The 23,324-nt window shown below is 37.9% G+C and overlaps 1 protein-coding gene across 1 annotated transcript in view; it reads right to left on the bottom strand.

Annotated features, from left to right (window-relative positions):
* Positions 1 to 23,324, bottom strand: part of ext1c (exostoses (multiple) 1c) — a 206,607-nt gene that overhangs the window by 156,950 nt on the left and 26,333 nt on the right. The window contains exon 2 of the mRNA XM_020917681.2: positions 10,672 to 12,206. Coding sequence (XP_020773340.1) covers positions 10,672 to 11,618 — 947 coding nt within the window. The 5' untranslated portion in view covers positions 11,619 to 12,206. The remainder of the gene's footprint in view (positions 1 to 10,671; positions 12,207 to 23,324) is intronic.

The raw sequence follows: 23,324 nt of genomic DNA, 5'->3' as shown, positions 1-23,324 counted from the left end.
CATTTCAAAAGTACATTTTCACAGTAAAATTTTAAAAAATCTACCACGGTGTTGGTGGCTCCCCACACAGGCCAAAAAAAAATCCCTTTTAGTTATTATTAGCGCTCTATGTTGCATTTTTGTATGAAAAGCACTCGATAAATAAAGTTTGTTGTTGTTGTTGTTGTTATTACTATTTTAAAATGATTATTGTATTAATATTTTAATATTACATGTACAAACTGTAACGTCAATAAAACAAAACAAGCAGAGGTTCGGTCAGTGCTCATTGATCGCTGAATAAACTTGTTACATTTGATTTGACTGGATTTGAATCGAAAATAGGCAACTAGACAGTGTGTCGCTCTTTTAATCAGTTCGTATTTTCTCAAAAAACTGATTTACGAAAATGGCTTAGCCCTCCTCCTTATCCTCCAGCAGCAGACACTGACACAGACACTCCGAGTCTGGTCACCTGTGGGGGTACACGGTTCGTGACTGAACCAGGAGGAGTAAAACAGGACTAAACCAGGACTAACACAGGTTTAACATAAAAAAAATAAATAAAAAATAAGAAATGGTTTAGTGTTGGTTGTGTATTGTCTAGCACATAGCCTCAACAACTATTGTAGCTAATAATAATAACATTAATAATAATAACAACACATGATTTGCCTAATACTACTAATGAAAAATGTGTTTGATAGCATTTCTGCTGTGTTTGACTCCACTTGCGTTAAAATATTTCTCAAATGGCAGTGCCCCCCCTGCTGCTGACCGACGCCCCTCCAGTTGATGTGCTCTGAAGCTGACTCTGATCTACCGTCTTCTACCGCTATTCATAGGAATAGCCGAAAGCTACATGGCTCTTTGTTGTGATGATGTTTAGTAGTAGTAGTTTATATGGTCATTTTGCAGCACTACAAAACAAAACATAGACTACAAACAAATGGATCATGACTGAAAGGGTTTAGGCTGAAGTAAAAAGTACTTATAATGCCTAACCCTTGTTTATGGTGATGTCTGCTCCTATTGGTTATCACAGCAAATGTTCTTTTCTCAAATGTAAACTCTGAACAGAAATAAATTGCAAATCTAGTCACAATTCTTGTTATGAAATTGCACTTAAAAGTTTTTCAAAAGTCGTTCAGCCATTATAGATCCAAACACGACATCAATTATAGGTTTACAGTCTTCTTATTCTTGCATACGTCTGTTACAACTTTCCTAGCGTCAAAAGCAATACTGGCTCCAAAATTCCACACCGCTCAGGCTCTACTTATTAACACCCGTCAGCTCTTCCTCTAATCCGAATCTTCCACTTCCACACCACATTTGGGACATCCCCCTCTCTCCCCTCCTGCCCCCCTCTCTCCCCCCTCACCCCTCGCCTCTCCGTGCCCACCCAGGTGCTGCCGTGGAATAAATGCCCTCATTCATTTGCGCGCGGGGCAGTTTGGTCCGTTCGCAGCTCGTCCCAAAACAAACAAGGTGAGTCAGACGCACCTAAGACACAGTTTTTATGAATGTACTGCCTTTGACCATTTTCATCTTTTTAACGGTTAGACTTTTTGCTAATGAAAGAATGAATGGAGGCAATGTCACTTGATCATTTATGGTATGGAACGATATGGAACCAAGTATCTCTGTGAAAGTTAAGAGAGTTGATTTATGGAATAGTCTTGAAGGTATATGGTAGTTCATCTGCTTCTCTGGAATGTTCTACAGAATTATATTATACTTATTTATCTCTACAGAGACAGCAGGTGACGCCACAGGGCCAGTAAGAATGCAAGTTTTTAGGTCAATAAAAATCCCATGTTATGGATCTGTGCAGTGGTGTAGTCAGGGTATGCAATACTCTACAACACATGTGCCCAGGACTGAACCAGGACTAAATCTGGACTAAACCAAGACTAAACCAGGACTAATCTTGGACTTGAGAGTGACAGAGAGAACCCCAAGCAAAGCGCGATCAGGCTTAGCCCACTAGAAAACATTTGGATAATTTCAGCCCTAGAACTGCCAATCACATTCAAGATGCATTAAACACTTACTGCATTAAAGTATTCATTAGTACTGCCCAAATAGAGGACAAAACTACTTCTTGCCGCAACTTAGCCTGAATTTAATAGAGCAAAATTTCACTTCAAGCTAAATAAATAAATAAAATGGTCAAACATCTAACAAACACAATATTAGTACCAAAGTTAGTATATTAACTTAGTACCAAGTTAGTATACTAGTAAAAACAATACAGGGAGATCCTTAAAAAAATGTATCTGAAAAGGCCAATATAATTTGTTATTTCAGTAAAGGACCCATAATGTAATAATTCAAATTCACTCAATTTTCTCATTGTCCAACTGCCACTCCACAAAGTGTATATACCCTGAGCAACAAAAACCACATGACCTCCCTCGAGACATCTGATTGGTTGAAGTCAAACAATAGAAAATAATGCTTGTGTCAGTCACGATAAAGAGCTATTGGAAATCAAAGGCATTGAAAAAGACATTGCACAATTCTAGTTGAGTGTGAGTCAACACCAGCCAGAGTTAATTTGTTATTAAATGCTTTCAGTGTGGGATTTGGTAAACAAGTCTTTGAATTCCTAATGGGGTCATATTAAGTTTATGCGGCTCATATGGAATGTTCCACAGTATTAACGTATCCATCTACATGTTATTGATCAGATCTGTGGAGATGCAAGCCCCCCTGAAAGTAAGATTGTGTCATTTATAAGCACTAAAACACCCTTATTGAATTTTAAAGCCATATAGTGGAACAATCCAGGCAAAGCAATCAGCAGGTAGCAGACAATTTACCAGAAATGTTACATAGTGCACCTTTAGGTGTAGTCTTATAACGTTCAATTGCAAGAGGTTAAAATTAGCTATTGAGTCAAGGTGTTAAATGCAAAACTATTGCTAACTACTACGTGGTTAGATTTTATTTAGATTATAAGGATTTAAATGGGACAACAGCAGAAAGTTAATGAGTGAGTGAGTTATCTGAAGATTTTGTTTTTTTATATTTAAGTGTAAAAAAGCAGATTAAACTCTGTCTTTATATAAATGCATTGTTCCTTAGTCCTTTTTTTTGACACAAATAGTTGTTTTTGGGTGAACACTCCTGCAGGTATAGTCTTGTGAATGAAGTTTGGGTCTAAACTTATCACAATAATTGCTATATTGATTTCAAGATATGAAATCTGAAATATATTTTGAGATCCAATATCTATTGTGTGTACATTTTCTTTGTCAAGTGGAGAGATTTTTTCTTGTAACACAATAAGATTTGAACTATCAAAGGTTGAATAAGCGACTTCTATGGCTAATTATTGGTTCATTCATTTGTTTGTTGCAGCTCAGGCCTTTGATTCTGATAATGACACTGTCTATTTAAAAATGGTTTACAGGGATTATCTTGCATTATTCTTATTGTATCAGTGACATAAAGTATTTTGAATATAATGCAAGATATTCTTTATTGCAGTAGTTCTCTAACACGCTTCAAAATGTATTATCATGACAGGCCTTTGTGGGTAAGATTCGTAAGGATACGTAATAGTTTTGAGAACATTTGTCTCAACCTTTTTTTAGTCTTATTTACTTATCGATTTGCAGTACATGTCTTTAGTCGACTAAGAATTTCTTTCATAGACTACAGTGCTAATGTTCACACCATTTTTCAGACTACATTATTATTCTTCAAAATACAAGTCTACATCCAGCTCGTTCTATCTCAACTATTTTGCAATGTTTACCTTAGCTTCAAAGAAACCTAAACCCAGATTTGCCCTAAACCTAAAGTGTCTGCTCTATAATACAGCTCTGTTTTTGCAGCATTGAGTGAGTTTAACAGGAGATGTTTGCGAAGTGGCTGCAGAAACCTGTAGGCTGCAGAATGGAGGGTGTGTGTGCTTAAAGCTTTTCATTACAAACTCCACAATGAGCGTGGCTTTGATGAGAGGAGCTGTGTGTGTGACTCTGTTCTGACAACACAACTGATGCCTGCTCCATATCGGTCTGTTTTCAATCTCTCCAAAGGTCACAGCAGCAAATGTGTTCAGTTTGATATCTCAGATCGCTGATAAAAACAGAACTGAAATATGACTGCAGCAACACAACCATACGTATTGTATGTAATAGTTTTGCAGTCTTATATCTTTACTCTGTATGGTTTAGTGACAAGTAAAAGGTTCATACTGATACTTTGTGGAAAAAGAAAGAGCTGATTTAGTTGGACCAGGTGAGCAGATTTGTGCTTTTAAACAAGTCTCAATCACATAAAATTACAGTCACAGCCAGTCAACATTTTTCAGTTAGTCACGCTAACCTTTTTAGGTTAGGAACACTCATATTTATCACAGGCTCCTGCTGTTTAAATCCATTTTGTATTTTTTTTCTCGAGTTTTCAGACAATCGTAAATCTTTCGGTGGGGCGCCAGTCGCAAAAACTGTCGTGTCTTCAGGCAAGACACTTCACCCACATTGCCTAGTATGAAAGTGGTGTGTGATGCTGGTGGTCGGAGGGGCTGATGGCGACGATTGGCAGCCACACTTCAGACAGTCTGCCACAGGGCAGCTGTGACTACAACTGCAGCTTACCACCATCGAATCTGGAGTGAATGAATAATGCTCCGTAAAGCGTATTTGTGACATATGTCTGTGAACAGCGCTATATAAGTGAAAACTTACTTTTTACTAGTTTTTTTAAAGTGTTTGCTCACGTGTGCATTGTGTCACTATGGTAACTGCTGCACATTTACACGTACAACACCCCCATTACTTCTATTGTATATTGAAATTTACGTTTTAACCAGATAAAAGTAAATAGGCTGGTTAGACAGTGGATTTATTTTTGCCTTTTTGATTGAATTTGGTTCAAATTGTCTTTTTCATGTATTTTAGAGTCTGTAGAGCAAAAGTGGGGACTTGCAAATCATGACTTCAACTCAAGTCAGACTTGAGTCACTATTTTTAGGCCTTGAGACTTGACTTGATAAAAAGGACTAAGACTTGGGACTTGACTCGGACTTGAGGCCTATGACTTGAGAAGACTTGAGAAGCACTTTTAAATCTGAATCCTTTCTATTCTGACAGTAATGATTCACACTAAGACCTGGTCAAGACATAGAAAAAGGAAAAAATGTACATTTCTCTTATATAAATACTCATATATAAATATACTATGATGAAGTACAATTTAGTTTAAAAGTCGTATAAATTGCAAAAATCTACTTTGGTTTAAAGACTTGAAATGACTTGAAGCTCAAAGCAGATGACTTGGACTTGACTTGGACTTATGGGCCAGTGACTCTGGACTTGACTTGGACTTGAGACTTACTTGAGACTTGCAAAACAACAACTTGGTCCCACCTCTGCTGTATAGCTATTGTATAGTTAGACAATATTTTATAGTTAGTCACTATTGTGTAGTTGGACAATATTTAGTGATGATTGAAATAGTCCACAGTCATTTAAATATATTCACTGTTTAATGTTTAGACTGAAGCTTGAAAGACTGAGCTGTTTTCAATAGAGACATTCTCAAGAGTTGACCACTGCCAATTCCGCTATCCTTTAAAAATATTTTACTTTCAAAGATTTAAACTGCCAAAGTCTGGGCTATCGCAACAAAAATAAAGAAAAATCCATACAAAACTAAGGCTGAAAAGGGAGTTAGAACTAACCCAGAACTAAACCAAGATGAAACTAAGACTAATTATAGTAGGACTGAATACACTGTTCCCAAAACCACATTTAAATCAGACGTATTATGCAAAATCAGCTTTTTAGAGCTTTTGACCATTTTATAGCTGTTTCCTCTCACCATTTACCCTCTCAAAGTTGTATTTGGAGCGATTTATGTTTGAACAGTCTTTAATCGTTTATTTTCTAGACGCCATCTTGACGATCAATCTCTGTTTTCATCACCACTAGTACACACCCACTGCTCTGTGCTTACTTCATTCTTCAAGTTTATTTTCTTAATCAAAGATACTGAATGTTGCTCTTTAAAATATGCAAATGATAACATAATGATCCACGGGTGTCATAGATTATCACTATATACCTGACACAACTACACTAAGTCTTCTTTAAACCTGTTATAAACCGGGACTAAACTTGGACAACATTTAGGAAAAATAAAGCCATTTTATCACAATCGTACATGGACCACATAGAGAGAGATATATTAGTTTCGTGGATGTGGGACGCACACCATTACAATCCTATTAAATCACATTATAATGGGATGTTTACACTATATAGCAGCTAATAGGACTAAGCCAATATAATGACCTTCCCATGGCTTATTAGGCACATACACCATAATCTCAAAGGCCTATTCAAATTAATTATCCATGATATTGTTTCTCTATGGTGGTGCTTCTCAATCTGGGGTTACAGTACCCAGGGGATTTTGGGGGCTCTAACCTAGTTTAATTGAAAGACAGTTTTAATCCTGTTTAAAGATGGTTTAGGATTTAACCTGAAGTCTTCTTTTCAAATATAAGCCCACTTTAGTCCAGGTCTGGGTCAGGTATCATCCTGGTTTGGTCCTGGTTTAGTCCTGGTTTAATCAGCATTTCGGGTTTTGACTATGAGGTGTGCTAATATATTATAAATATATTTTGCAACACTAAATCTGGTGATACAGAATAATTAATGTAGTATTTTTTTCAGTATTTTTGGGATATTTTACATTTTTGTGACAGTACTGCATTGTTTAGCTTGTTTAGAGAAGAAAGCAAACTTCTTTATGCAATAGATTTGACATGTATATTGAGTATTTCATACCAAGTTTGTGCAGATAGTGGTATAATAAAAATATAGCAAGTATCTCAAACCCATAATATTATTGAATTGTGAGCCATATATTGCCTACAGTGGTGGATGAAGTGTTCAGGTTTGTTACTTAAGTAAAAGTACAGATACAGAGGCAAAAAGTAAAAGTAAAAAAAAAAACACATAAAAGTATTAAAGTACCCATATAAAAATTAGTAAATATTTCACACAGGTTTTGATTAAGTGTTGTTAATTTGTGAAAATGTTAAATAAATAAAATAATAAAAATGTTTCAACGTTAAATGTAGTGATATTGATAAAAAAATATGAAAAATGCAGATTTTGATTTCTTATTTTTCTTATGAATTTTGTGTATTTATTTTTGTTTGCTGAAAGCTGAAGATTGAACTCAAAACCTAGTGAATATCAAGGATTCTAAAATGTAGTGGAGTAAAAAGTACAGATACCTGCTCTTTCAAACGTAGTGAAGTAAAAGAAAAAAGTACCCTCTTTAAAATTTACTTAATTAAAATACAGATACTTCAATGTTTTACTTGAGTACAGTACTTTACTATTTGTACTTTGTTATCTTCCACCACTGATTATTTATTAAGTCAAATTGTGGAGAACCCTATGATTTCCACTTTTAAACTATAATAGCTTTGAATCTTGTTTATTTACAACTTGCTTTATTTACAACCATTTGTGGTTACTAGAATACATTTATTTGTGGTTATTAGAATACATTAAAACAATACTATCTGATGGGGAATCCTACTTTATATTACAATCTTCAAAATGTGTGCAATTGCTCATATGAGATATCTTATCATGAAGATCCAGGTCTGTTACTTCAGGTTGAGCAGCACAACTTAAGTCCAATTTTCACATTAAAACTACAAATGATCTCTCTTTTAAATGTGACCCAAATCCTAAATTTCCAGAGACATGAGTGTGCCAGGGTCTTTGATGTCATCAGACTCTGCCAGACTTCATAAAACCCAGCGGTACAAATTGTGATGTCATAAACGCGAGACAGAAATAACAGTGGGAGACAGCACCACAGAATTGCTTGTAGAAAATGTGTGACATCCAAACACGGAGCAATAAAACAGTGTGTAAAGTTTAAACTAGCGCAAAAAGACGAGACCGCAGCAAATTGGACATAAAACGAAACCATATTTGACAGGGAAAGCCATCGCTGTATTTGTGCTCTAACTTTTTATGAGCAATAAAAAAAAATAAAAATTCAATAGTGTCAACATTTAGCTATATTTGAAAATGGGTGAAGATGTTTATGTAGTCTCCTGGTGTGAATTTGCTCAGTGATATTTCTCCTGCAGGAATACAGATAGACAGAGCATGGAAATTGGCTTATAAACACTACAGGAGTATATACGGAGAAAGTTATTATAATACTATATTGAACAAAAGTAATACTTATAGACTTTAAAGGTCCTCTAGTGTGCAACATTGATTCACTGAGCTTTCAAGTCATTTTATAATGTTGTTACCTCATCAAAAACATACCTGGAGTTTTGTTTTGTTTTGTTTCATTCACACATATTTGAGTCTGCACTTCCAAAGATCAAAATGCTCTGTTCTACCTTGAGATGAAGCAGTAGTTTTCAAGTTACATGACATCAGAAGGAATAATGTTTTCTTTTTGAGAGAAGAACTAAAGAAATATGCAGGATTTGAGTGTTCAACATGTGTGATTGTGCATGAAACAAAACACAACTACAGATATGCTTTTGATTAGGAAACACTAGCATTATATAGATCAGGGGTCACCAAACTTTTTTTTAATTTTATTTGTCACATTATCTCTCCTGACTGTGATGGGGGCCGGGGTCGGTTAGGCCGTATAACAGAATTGTATGACCCTGAGGACGCAGATTATATTCTTTGAAAACTACCACACTTTCTTTACATATCAGAAAAAACTGCAGGCTCCTTACACTGAACAAAAGAATAATCGGTCGTCCACTGTTCTTTGAAAACTCTGCACTCTCTGTCAAGTTTTTGTACTTTAACACTCACCATTTTGCTGTCCTTAAGTGCACTACAGAACTCTGCACGTGCATTGACTGTCACGAAAATTCGGCGACAAATGTAAATACACCATGTAACAATTTAAATATAAATGTAAACAGTTCATGTAATCTTAATTTTTTTTATTGAAAAAATCAACAAAAGACAAGATGCAGACGTGTTATTAAAGTAATAATTAAAATAAAGAATAATGAATCTATAATTTTCTGTAAAGAGTCTTTGTGATATATGTCTATGAAGAAGTGCTATATAAATAAAGACAGACTCACTCACTTATAAAAAAGTAGTAAAAGTAATTAAAAAAAAAAAAGCCATGACAACTTTTGAGGATTGGCTCATAGGGCCCGTTCAGGTCGTGGGGGACAGAGGTGCTGGACGGCCGGAGTCGACCCGCGGGCCTTAGTTTGATGACCCCTGATATAGCTCCTTTAATTGTGTACTGTATGTAGGTTTTCTAGTGAGAAATCCTCCACCTGATTGTTTCCTGCAATGCCTGAAATATTCCACAGTATGGCATTAAACATACTTATCATGTATTTATTTATGCAATTACAGGTGTTTTTCTTGCTCAACAACACCTTGAAAAACATGCATTGGCTTGTCTCTCCAGAGATATGACCTGTAACTCGGCTTGGTGATGCCACTGACTCTTTCCCATGAAAACTGATACATTTAATGTCATACTATTGAAGTAGGTGGCACACGCTCCACCAAAAATGTTACATAGTGCCCCTTTAAAAGAATACATTGGGGATTCACTTTTACCAGCATGTTTTGACCTGTAGAAGTGCTTCAGATTCACATGTAATTATAGGTGACCAGTGTACTTTAATGGCAACAGCAGATCCCAGGATTACAAACAGTAAAGTGCTCCGCTCTCCAGCTCTGTCAATATATTTTTCATCAAGATGATAAACTCAGTCAATATTAGCTGGACTGTGCTTTTCTGGTTTGTCAACATTTCAGCATGTTCAATCTCGGTTCACACACACATTATATGGTATATCTATCCCCACTGAGTTAATCATATATTAAAATCCAAACTTTCCAATTAAACACTAAACACTTTAATCAGCCCACTTCAGCTCATGTGTTAGAAGAGGATGTTGTAATAGGAGATGGCAGGTAACGTCTCCTCTAGTAAAACGATGCATTTTGAGCCTTTGAAAAAATATCCTTCAAGTTTCGTGTATTGAACAATAAGTCAGTATATTAAAATGCCAATTCCTGCTTCTTTACTACCAACCAACAATTTCTCTTTCAAAAAAAAGCAATCCATATTCCTCATTGGCTGCTATTACATGCACACTCCAAATCTGATTATTATTCGATTTTTTTGAGCTAAAATAGTATTAAATTGAAAGTCCATGAGCCCTTATATCAAATTGTGCTGTTTGCAAGTCCCTTTAAAAGTGCACTGTGTAATTTTTCTGATGGAAGCTCCGTCACTTGCTTCTCTCCATGGAGATATTGTCTGGAATGTTCCAAAGTATGGCATTACATTTATTTATCTCTGTTGATACAGCTGGTGACACCACAGGGCAAAGTTACTTGTCAGATCTGTGAAGAGGCGAGTCCACTGACAGTAATAATGCAAGTTTTTAGGTCAATAAAAACCCATGTTATTGAATACATGTTTAATGCCATGTCAGAACATTTCAGACAAAACAATAAAATCTTCGGAGACAAGGAGAATGTGGACCCTATGCCAGAAAAGTTACACAGGCCACCTACTTTTAAACATCTAGAAATGAAATACGAATCAGATTTGGTGAGTTTGCAACCACAGTCATTGTCACAAATCTGCTTCAAATCCACGTTAATAGTAAATGTTCCTTACCTCTCATACTCCAGGTTGTCATGGTCACAGCGAGCGTCTTTATGCTTCTCCCAGTCCTTCCCGTGTTTACAGGTCGTCAGCGAAACGATGTCTTTCCCGTTGTGTATGTGATGGAGTGCGTTCCTTGTGTCCGATCCTATTCCCGTCAAATACCGCTTCCCTTTAAACATCAACAGGTATTTTCGTCTCGGCGGTACAGTATTTCGCACTAACCAACCCCTCTCCCCACCTTTTTGAGGGTGATCCTTGGAAAACAGTGGAATAGATATGTCAAAACCAGGTCTAAAATGTTCCGTATTGAGGCTTGCTTTCGCTAACATGGCTTGTCCGATGTTGAACCCGAGGTCTTCTGTGTAGTTCGGCCACGTTCCGGAATATAAGTTAAATATCAAGTGATTCCGACCGTCGTTCCATAACGGGTAACCACGGATACGGTCGTCAACGTTTTGCACGAATTGTCCCGAAAGCTGATCACGATCTAGAGTGTCTATCCCAAGTACGAACAGGCAAGCCTCACGCGGATCGGTCGTGTAATATCTGGACTCCGCGATTGACGTCAAAATTTTCTTGTAGCTTTCGGAAACGCGATCATTCTTCTCCGACGGATAAATATACACTCTGAACCCTTCACGCCCTCTTCGCCTACACCTGGAAAAGTCAAAGCAAGTCTCCATGCGGCATCGGCTGTCTTTGTAAATGGCCGACCACGCTTGACGCCGTTGCCTTGGCGATTCCGATGTTCCCGGATCGGTTTGTAGTTCTTCCAGGTGGGCATATCTGGGCAGGAAGGCTCGGTCGGTCCAGTTGGGCCAAAATCTCACCACTTCCGCTCTATGCCGTGTTAAGAGCCGTAGCACCCTTAGCTGTACCCCTCCACCCCAGTAGAAGAGGAGCAGCCAACAGCACGCGCACAAACCCAGCAAAACATACTTCTTGCGAGCCTGCATTTAGAGCTTGTACTTCCAATACGCCTCGATTGGGCAGGGATTGGACCATTAACAAGGAAACTTCAATTTGGGGTGATACTTTGGTAAGGACATCACTGCCTTAGATTGGGACAGTCCAAAAAAAGTTTCGGAACTTCACTCTCCTTCGGTCTCCTCCATGGACGCCACACTTCGAAATTGTCTGCGATTTGTGTTCCAATTCAGGAGTCCATTTCTCAAATTGGTAATGAAATACTGCAAAAATAATCAAGTTATTGAAGTATTGAAATTTTCACTTATCTTTTGTCTTCTTCGTCGAACTTCAAGATGACCCTAGATGCTTTTTGAGGTAGACATATTTCTGGACCTGTCTCACCAGCTTTGCCAGTCAAAAAAATATATCTCAAGATGGTACAGTCAAAGATCTATCTTACTCTACTCCTGAATGCTCCATAGACTTTCAAAATCCTGCCATAACCTGTAGCTCCGATATCCGTCTCTTCTCCTGTCCCGCGCTGAGGAGAGTGATAGTGGTAGATTTTCGCAGGGTGTTTTCGTATGAGTTTTGGGGGCGATGCTGCTTCATGATGCCCACTCCGGCGTCCACACCTGGGTAAACAAACAGAAGCACAGATGAGTACAGAGTTTGAAATGCTCCCAAAGCCACACTGCGTTAGACACTTGCTCTGGGATGGAATCTGACAGTTATGACGGTTAGTTTCTGAAAAGATGCATTCACTCAGCCCAGCAGCTATTACAGTCAAAGCACAGGCACACAAAAACACATGCTTTTTGGGGACATTACATTGACGTAAAATTGGACACTGATCCTAACCTGAATCATAGTTACTACTTGCCTAACTTAAATTCAATATCTTCACATATCTTAACTTCAAATCATGTTGTCTATCTAAGGGTTTACATACTATAGGTTAGAGTCCCAGCAAAGACATAAATACTTTCTTTATATGTGTTTGTATTCCACAATCATCTCTTTTCTCTTTTAATGTTCATTTTATTATTATTATTTATGTTTTGATTTGTTTGTATTGTGATTTTAATGTCTTTCTTATTCTGTAAAGTGCTTTGAATCACGAATTGTGTATGAATTGTGCAATACGTGAATGAAGACTACCTTTGTTTTGGGGTTTTACTTCAAGATGAAATAGTTTGAAATAGTGTCAAAAATAAATATGATCAACAAATTGTGTCTTGTTATTAATTTGTACACACAGTTCCATTTTTATTTAAAGCAAAGCAATTTGGTTAGCCTGATTCATCAGCTGGTTTCACTTCGTGGAAACCATCTGACCTCACAGCATTAAGATTTGTTCGCTTGATGGTAGGCGGGTACTTTTTTTATGTAACCAATCGCTATTATTTGGTCGTGACATATGTAATGCACCAAATCCCGCAGGAAGAAGGGCAATAACGTCTTTCCCCTTGATAAAATTCACCAAACATTCTCTTTGTTCCGGCCTTAAATCCTCGATCTCAGGAAACGTTGCCAACACAGAATGTAAGTCTTCGTCTACATCCATCTCGACCTCTTTGTTCACTGTTCTGCTGTACCACAAAAAAGACCCAGACAGGCACTTGAGTTTGACTCCATGGCTTCACAGCTCTTTGCTGATTGGCCGGTGCGCGGTCTACAACTTCTGGGGTTCCTGCAAACCATCTAGTGTATTCTGATTCCTGACCTATGCGCTAGAGAGAAATTAAACTGAGCGGAGGCACTAGGTGGCACCAGGCTGGCTACAATTTGGCATCATGAAATTGCAAATATAAAGTTGCAATGTAACTCACACAACAAAATCACTTTCTCATCTCATGTTTTCTCGTTTTTTTCTCATCTTATCTTATTATCTTATCATGTGCTGTTTTTTAGGAAATATAGTCCTCTGATACCAGCACATTTCTTCAATATATCCTTCTATATGACACTATATAGTTTATTTAAACTGTTCATGTGGAAGCATCACCAGGGCTTGAATAGTGTTGAACTTTCAAGTCCCCCGCACCATTGTGATTTGTGATTTCGACATAAGACACCCAGACAGTCTCCTGCCTTTTCATCTATATTCTATGGACTACTTGTAAAACTTCAATGACACTGTGTGCTGTATTTCCATTCCCGGGTGAAGTAACTATCAAAGCAATGTCAACTTTGATATTTATCCTATATACAGTTCAGTGCAGTCAAATAAACACACACAGTCATAAATACATAATAAACAGATACATAACTACACAGATAAATAGATAGAGACATACAGAAAGAACGCAATTACAAGACACGATCTAAACTTAAATGTTCTGAAATGTCTTTGCATGTAATAGTTCCTAAAGCAGGAATAGGACCATGCTCTCAGCTCCAGGTTGCTTTTACAGTTGAGGTGCAGAGAAGGAGAAAAAAAGTGCCTGATTGAGATTCTCAGAAAAACACTTTTAATCTTTGAAGCGGCCGTTAGAAATCTCCAGAAGGGTTTGTTGTTATTTGCCCAGGGGCGGTTTTGGAGTTGCATATTTTTACCAAACGTAAACTGAAGCGTAACAGAGTCAAAGCCCCAAGGTGAAAAAGACTAGTGTACGCTCTGCCAGGCTCTTGTACAAAGACAGCTTTCAGACCTCACCTGTACAAGCCTCTCTCTCTCTCTCTCTCTCTCTCCTCTCCCCAATTCCCCCCATTTTTTCTGTCCACTTCCATCTTTCTACCCTCTGATTTTTCACCCTTTCTACTTTGCTTGCTTTTTCTTGGTTGCTCTCTCTCCCGTTCTCTGTTTTTTCTCTCTTCTCTCTCTCTCTCTCTCTCTATCTCTGTTCACCCTCTGTCTCTCTCTGCTTTCTCCCTCTCTCGCTCTCTTTCTCTCCCCAATTCCCCCAACTTCTCTCTCCACTTCCATCTTTTTATCCTCTGATTTTTCACCCTTTCTCCCTTGCTTGCTTTTGCTCGGTCTCTCTCTCTCCCCTTCTCTCTCTCTCTCTCTCTCTCTCTCTCTCCCCCTCTGTCTCTCTCTGCTTTCTCCCTCTCTTGCTCTCTTTCTCTCCCCAATTCCCCCAACTTCTCTCTCCACTTCCATCTTTCTACCCTCGGATTTTTCACCCTTTCTCCCTTGCTTGCTTTTGCTCGGTCTCTCTCTCTCCCCTTCTCTCTCTCTTCTCTCTCTCTCTCTCTCTCTCCACCCTGTCTCTCTCTGCTTTCTCCCTCTCTCGCTCTCTTTCTCTCCCCAATTCCCCCAACTTCTCTCTCCACTTCCATCTTTTTATCCTCAAATTTTTCACCCTTTCTCCTTTGCTTTCTTTTTCTCAGTCGCTCTCTCTCTCTCCCCTTCTCTGTTTCTTTCTTGTTTCTCTCTCTACCCTCCTTCTCTCTCTCTCTCTGCTTTCTCCCTCTCTCTCTCTCTCTCCTTCTCTCCCCAATTCCCCCCACCTTCTCTCTCCACTTCCATCTTTCTTTTGCTTTTTCTCTGTCTCTCTCTCTCCCCTTCTCTGTCTCTATCTCTCTTCTCTCTCTCTCTGCTTTCTCCCCCTCTCTCTCTCTCTTTCTGTCCCTAATTCCCACCACTTTCTCTCTCCACTTCCATTTTCCTTCCCTCTGATTTTTCACTCTTTCTCCTTTGCTTTCATTTTCTCAGTCTCTCTCTCTCCGCCCCCGACTCTTTCTCTCTTCTCTCTCTCTTCTTCTCTGTCTCTTTCTTCTTTTTCTCTCATTGACTCTTCGTACCCTCTTCTCCCCCTTTTCCCTCTTCTCCCCTTTTCCCCTTCCACACCTCTCTCTTTCTCTTTCTCTTTCTCTCAGTCTCTCTTTTCCTGCCACTCTCTTTCATACTCTCTCTGTCTCTCTCCTCCCTCTCTATACATAATATCCCACTCTCAATTTTTTTTTCTTTTTGTCTCACTTATGCACTTATGCTTCCCTCGAGTTGTCTCCCTTTTCCTCTTCTGCATTATATCTGCATTCTCCCTCTCTCTCTCCACCTTCCCCATATCTCTCTATCTCTATCTCTATCTTTTCTCTCTCTCCTTCTCTCAGTCTTCCTTGGGATTATCTTGCTTTATTTTTGTTGTGTCAGCGACATAAAGTAGTTTCAATATTATGGTAAATCATTTTATTTTTCTCTATATACTTCCGTCTCTTTCGTCTTTTCCTCTCTCTCTCACTGTCCCCTTCCCTCTCTCTTCTCTGTCTTTCTCTTTCCCTCTCCCCCTCTTTCTCTCTCTTTTTCCTCACCCTCATTCACATTCCTCTTCCTGCCTCTGTCCAGCCAAGCACAAATGATGGCTGCCTCCTCTGCCTGGGTAAAAACCAAACACGCACCAGCGGAGGTGTCGGTAAACAACTCTTTTCCAAAAATTATTTTCCATCGACGCGAGAAATCAGATCTGTCTAATGCAGTGATTTATATGCAAACTCAGGACGCCTAGATGTTTTTTTAAGACGCCAATCGCCTCAAATTTAGGAGCAGAAATACTGCAAATAAATTGGAAATAAGTTTTGCATGAGCCTGGTCTCAAGTCAGGTAAAATAGAGGTGGTTGTGCATCATTATCAGTAGAAGATATTCAGAACAGATATTATTAAAGGTCCTATATTACACAAAATGGATTCTTGTGAGTTTTAAGTCATGTTATAATGACTTAAAACTCAATAAAATAATGACCTGCTCAATAAAATACCTGGAGTATGAACCAAAAAGTGCAGGATTTGTGTTAGGGCTGCTCGATTATGAAAAAAATCATTATCACAATTACAATTTGGCCAATATTGAAATCACGATTATTCAAACTATTATTTTTTAGTTACATGATGCATTTATTCAGCATTTTTCTCTAAAAAAAAACCAAACAAAACCACACACTTTGTTATTGATAATTTATGCAAAACTTTCTAACTAAAAATAAATATAGGCTGCAAATATGTACCTTAGAGCAGTTTTGCAAAGTATAAAACATAAAATTAACAAAATATACTTTGAATATAAAAATGTATCCAAAATAAACTAAATATCCAGCTGTTGTACAATCTCTATATTTAAAAAAATTAAATACACATACTTATTTACATAAAAGATATCCCAAAATAAACTTGATTATATGAGCTCGTGCTTTGGAGATCGTTTGACACACAAATCGAAATCACACTCAAAATTCTATTAATTGCACAGTCTTAATTTATGTGTTAAACATGTGTGAATGAAACAAACACAACTCCAAGTATGTTTGTGATGAGAAAACAACAGTATAACATACATCAGAAAAAAGTGTAATTATATAAGCCCTGTAAGAGGCAAGAAACACACCATCATTTGTTTATGTCTGTTGGATGAATCATATATGATTATACAATTTGAATGCTCATCAAATAAACTGACAGAAATCTCCATTCATGAGGTAATTAATTATTATGTAAATGAGACAAACTAGCAATGCCTATTTGTTTTTCTTTATTATTCATCCACTTTTCTGAAATAATGACATTAAGCATCTATAACAATCAGTCATTTGTCAGTTTGTCAGTCAGTTATGAAAATTGCATATGATCGAATTAAAGGAGCACTATGAAACTTTTCTGGTGGAGAGTCCCTAGTCTTAGCCAGGCAGGCGCCACCTAGTCGCTGGAGAGAAATGAAACTGAGCGGAGGCACTAGGTGGCGCTAGGTCAGGAATCGGAATACCCTAGACCAGTGGTCACCAACCTTTTTCAGACAAAGATCTACATGTTTGGTCTGAGGAAAGAGCAAGATCTACCAACATGAACGTAAATAACAACAAACGTGATCATGTTTATAGTTCCAGACAGCTTTATTTTTGCATTCTTACTAAAAGGAACACTCATTACAGAATGGGGACTAAAACACTCTCTGCAAGAAAAAAAAAAGTGCAACTGCAATACAAACAAAATGCAAACCAAATGCAGTGAAAGCAACCAAAATAATGCAAATTTGACCACTAAACAGCATTAACAGTATATCGAAGGGTTAATGAGAGAAGTTCTATTATTATCGAACTCAGGGTGATGGCTGAGTCTGAATTTCCTTGGATAATGTTTTGAAGTTTGGTTTATAGTTGCAGACAGCTAAACTGAGACAATCTGTGAGGTGCCTATCAGTCAGACTGTTTCTGTGCTTGGATTTGACGATTTTCATTTGTGAAAAAGCCACCTCATGCAGATAAGTTAAACCAAAGTAAGTACTCACTTTCAATGCACATTTAGTATCACAAATTGTCAAATTAAGCTGGAGATCTACCGGGGACATGGCAAAGATCCAACTGTTGATCGCGATCTACAGGTTGGTGACCACTGCCCTAGACGGTTCACAAAAACCCCAGAAGTGCGAGTTCGGACACCAGCCAATCAGTGAAGAGCCATATATTCAGTGTTGTCAACGATTCCAGAGATTGAGGATTTAAAGCCAGAGTAAAGAGAATGTTTGGTGAATTTCATCAAGGGGAAAGACGTTATTGCCCTTCTTTCTACGGGATTTGGGAAAAGCTTAATATACCAGTTAGCCCTGTTAGCGGCGCATTACATACGTCACGACCAAATAGCAGTGATTGGTTAAATGAAAAAAAGCACTTGCCTACCGTCGAGCAAACGAATTCTAACACTGCGAGGTCAGACAGTTTGTACGAAGTGAAACGAAGTAAAACACTGTTCTGTCTGAAGCTGTGTTACTCAAGCTTAAATTTGAGCTTTTTTTTTTCCGCCCAGAAAGAGCTGAGAACTTAGCTGGAATTGCGACAGGTGAGATGATTGGTGCTGTTGAACAAGTCTCTCACACACAAAATTACAGTCACCAACTAGTTACCAACAGTTTTTCAAGCTCATATTTTTGTTGAAAATGAAACAGGACCAAAAACGCTCATATTAATCACAGGCTCCTGGAAATGTGCTGTTTAAATCAATGTTGTATTTTTTCTGGAGTTTTCAAACTATCCACAAACTTATCGAGTGTGTTATTATGCTAATATGTGCATTGTGTCTCCATGGTAACTGCTGAACATTCCACTATATAGACATACACGTGAAGACCGCCAGCGTGATGAAATTCTTGTGCATGTTTCTGTCCACACCCTACTACTTTACTCTGCTTAAGTTGCTAAGTTAAATTAAGTTGCTGTGGGGCTGTAGTAGTGTTGAAGGTGGAAAAATAAATACAGGACTAAATGAATGCTGACATCACTATGTTAATGTGAAGTGTTATTTTGCATCTGGTCCAGACAGTATTTGTGAATGACGCCTTCACTTCCCCATTAAGCACATTATCCAGGGGCTTTCATAGTAACACGAGACTGCACTAAACGCATTCAAACACTGCACTCACATTAGAGTAAACCACTAATTTCACTATTCACAACTCTATACCTCCTCTCCCCCGGGACAGGGCCATTCTGTCTTATTTTACCCCCTTTTCTGGCTCTGACCGCTTGATCCAAAAAAGAATTAGACGGTTGGTATCCCATTACAAAGGCATTAATAATTCACACGGTTTTTTTTGTAGTTAAAGGTGCGCTATGCAACTTTTTTCTGGTGGTGGATCCGCCTACCGCTCAAAGGGCATGTTAATGGGATGTCTGCAATGTTCCACAGTATAGCAGTTAAACTTACAAATCTCCTTGGAGACAAACATTTGCAATTACTTACAGGTAGGCTCACAAGAAAAAAATCACATTTTCAAGTTATCTATGAGCAATAAGAACACTTGTAATTGAAAAAATGCAAAATACCGTAAATTCTGGACTATAAGCCGCTACTTTTTTCTCACACTTTGAACCCTGCAGCTAATATATGGATGGGTTCTTTGTTTGGCACATTGTCCATTCATATATACAGTCTGTGGTTTGGCAACACAGCGGATACGTGCAGCCTGAGTGCAGAAAGCATTGCTGTTTGTGCTACTAGCTAGCAATATTGTCAGTGCACTCAAATAGTACATCTTACGCGGAGGTGTAACTCACAAGAAGAAACATCTCAAACTTCAGTAGCCAGACATCCACTCACACCTGACTGATAGAACTAGCCCTGCCTCCGAGAGAGCCTGAAATCTACTGACATCTACAAGACACTGACATGATACACACAGGACAGAGGCTCTTTCTGCAGGAGACATGCACCGTAGAGCACGGGGAAAGACGAGGGTAATGCGCCAAGGAAGATGCTCGTTTGCTTGTGTTATGAACAGTTATTTTGCGCTTCAGACACACACCCTCCTCATGGAAAAACACACGAAGAAATGCAGATGATGCAGCTTTTAATTTAACGACAATTGATGTGGTTGTTGAAGAAGGAAACAGAGTTGCTGCACGTGAGCTCGGCATCAATGAGTCGATGGTGAGATTTTGGCGATGACAGCGTGACGGATGACTCAATGCAAAAAGACGAACAAAAGCTTTCAGATTGCGATAAAAGCAGATGGCCCTTGAAAACGTTATTGAAGATGTGGACACTTGCAGCTTATATACAGGTGTGGCCTATATATATACAATTAAAAAATTTTGTGAAAATTTAGTTGATGAGGTATATGTTTAGGTGCGCTCAATAGTCCGGAAAATACGATATATACGGTTACAGTACTGTTTTGTCTGTCCTCGTCCTTGTTTTAGTGTTACTTTATTGTGAAACACTTTTGTGTTACCGTGAAAAGGGCTATATAAAACCAATGTATTATTATTAATATAAGATTAATGCCATACTTTGGATAATTATAGAGGAAGCTAATCATTGAACAGAAGGGGAACCTTCAAGTTAAATAATGGTAGTACTTCAGGTTGGCCATCTCCCATCTGCTTGTCTCAAAGAAGCTGTTTGAGCTGTCTTTGCCTGAATGTTCCACAGTATGGTATTAAACAGATTTTAATGAACGACAGGCTGTATTTTTATGTAACCTAAAAATTGTACGTCATTTGATCTCATATAAGCTAATAACATGTCTTTTAGTGTGACAAATGCTGTATGCAGTTTTGATATGCCAGCTATGGAAGCCCTCCAGGGACACACAATGATAACTCAATTATACGTGCACATCATTGGAACATCTGTATTTGTCATAAATCTAAATTACAACAATTTACAAATCTCTTTCCTGGCACCAACGGGAACTGTTTTCTGGCAGCAATCACACTACCAACTGTCACACAATTAAAGGCCCTATATTACATAAAACTGACTCTTAAGCTTTGAGCCATGTTAGACTGTTACCTTCTCAAAAACAGGACTAGGATTGTGTTTTGTTTTATTCACACATGTTTGAATAACTCTATGTTGTTACTCTGTCTACATCTCCAAAGCTCAAAATGCTCTGTTGCAGCTTGTGATGTCATGAAGGGGTAATTTTCAAGTTAATCGCCACTTTTTTACCTTTAGTTCAAAAGAGATGCACAAATCCAGGGCTGTAATCATAATAATAAGCTAAATAAGTATAATACGCTAAATATAATAATACATACAATTCTTAAAGGGCGCATAACACACAAAATTGACTCTTGTGAGCGTTAAGCCATGTTATAATATTGTTACTTCATCAAAAACATACCTGGAGTTGTGTTTTGTTGTTAGTTTGAGTTACCCTTTATTATTAGTCTGTCTACATCTCCAAAGCTCAAAATGCTTTTTTCCACCTTGTGATGTCATGAAGTTGTAGTTTTCAAGTTAAAACCTACCTTCTACCTTTTACCTCCCGTTCAGTAGCGAAGGGAAATGCCAGAGCTGAAATCATCAAAATGATTCTATTGAATGTGTATAGAGTTTAAAAACACAGTGGAGAACTTCCTGTATAGAATTTAGCAATTATGTTTGTCATACAGGGTTTGTTTAGCTGTATAATTTTGACAAGAAAAAAAAAAAGTCTGACAAAAAGAGAAAAAAGAATTGCTAAATTCTAAGTTAATAACAGAATGAACCTTTACCAAAGACTTCACAAGGTGGAACAGAGTGTCTTCCGTTTGAAAAGAACTAAGTCTAAATATGCAGTGTTTCTGAGTGAATGAAACAAAAATCAACTCTAGTCAACTCTATGTTTTTGATGAGGATGCAACACTATAACATAGATCAGAAACTAGAGTAATACATAGGGCCGAACGATTTGTAGTTTTGGTCCGAAAATCGCAATCTCAGACAACACAATTTTGGGAGCGTAAAAGTCGTGTTTTTTGCAGTGCTCCTAACTGATCCAGGTTTTGCTTCATCAACTATTTCACACATGCATCATCAACATCCCTCTGTCACAGAAAGAACACCAATATTCCACTGAGTCGTGTACTTTAGTCCAACAGAAGTTGACCGGATCAGCGCACATGGAAAGAGCTGTTTTCAGCACTTAGCTTATGCAAATGAGCCATGTGGTTTTAAGTTTTGTTTCTGTAAAACATAAACAAATGTGCACAAAGCTGCATTAAACACATTATAAACTCAAACAGGTTGATGTGGCTTTATAGTGGTTAGGGTTTATATAATGTAAAGTTGAGTTTATTTATGCAGATTAATAATGATGATAATTTTAATATAAAAATGTTAATGATGAATCGAAGACCTGATTTAGACCTGGTGTAGTCCTGGTTTAGGCCTTGTTTAGTAGTCCTGGTTTAGTTCCTGGTTCAGTTCTGGTTTAGTCCCTGGTTTAGTAGTCCTGTTTTAATCCTGGTTTAATCCTGGTTCAGTCCTGGTTTAGTCCTGGTTTAGTTCTAGTTTAGGCCTGGTTTATTCCTGGTTCAATCCTGGTTCAGTCCGTATGAGGTACAAAAGTCCGGCATCTTGAGCAATGTTTCTTCTGCTCAATAAATAATGCCTGTGTAGTGATGACAGATTTTTGACAGTAGTAGTCACCCGCAGGTACCCAACCCGGTGCAGGACTCTCGTATAATGTAAGTTTCTGTGATGTTTGCAAATGTTCATGTGCACTGAAACTTGATTTGAAAAAAGAACTTTATGAAATCAAAATCACAATATCAAGAAAAATTGCAATGCAGTTTTTTCTTAAAATCATTCAGCCCTAGTAATACAGGACCTTTAAGCACCTCTGACACCGTTTTCTTTGACAGTTACAACTTTTGGCCGCGATTCAAACGTGAAAAGAAAAGATGACATCACCCAAACATTACATAAACACTTAACTTCTGCTTGTGCTATTTATGTAATCTGTTTTCTTTGGCGAACCCCCGTGTCATTAACTAGAAGCACAAAAACAATGGCGGTGAGCTGGTTAAACACGGGGCAAGTCCAGACCTGCGATCCAACAAATGAGCAAATCCAGTCTGAATACACACCGAGGCGAGTGGGTTTGAGCGCATATGACAGGTTAGATTACTCACTTCACCAAAACATTATAATTAAAGGGTCTGTCTCATATTTTGTTTCCATATATTTGAGAAAAATGTGTCTGGCTCATAGACTGTCTAAAGAAGTGGACTTAGGGAGTGTGACGCATTTGGCTCCAGTCAAACGAAGCTTGTTGAGGCTAGCAGTTATGGGGGCGAATTTGGAGCTGAGTCTCATTTTCGGAATAGGGATTTATTTATGGACAAAATAACGGAATAAAAACACAAGGAACATGCAGAGACAATTTTAAAGGCGCATTGTGTTGTTGCCATGGATATGTTATTGCTCTGCCTGGAATGTTCCACAGTATGCAAACATTAACAGCTCTACTTTACATTTATTCAATTACAGGTGGTTTTACTGCTCAAAAGTACCTAAAAAAACAGGCATTCTGACTGTGCACCTTTAAGACCA

Source organism: Boleophthalmus pectinirostris, unplaced genomic scaffold, assembly GCF_026225935.1.
Source record: "Boleophthalmus pectinirostris isolate CB_2022bp ecotype Guang Dong unplaced genomic scaffold, ASM2622593v1 HiC_scaffold_21, whole genome shotgun sequence".
In the NCBI taxonomy this organism is placed as follows: Eukaryota; Metazoa; Chordata; class Actinopteri; order Gobiiformes; family Gobiidae; genus Boleophthalmus; species Boleophthalmus pectinirostris.
The sequence above is the reverse complement of the archived record's forward strand: the minus strand, read 5'-3'. Positions and strand labels throughout refer to the sequence as shown.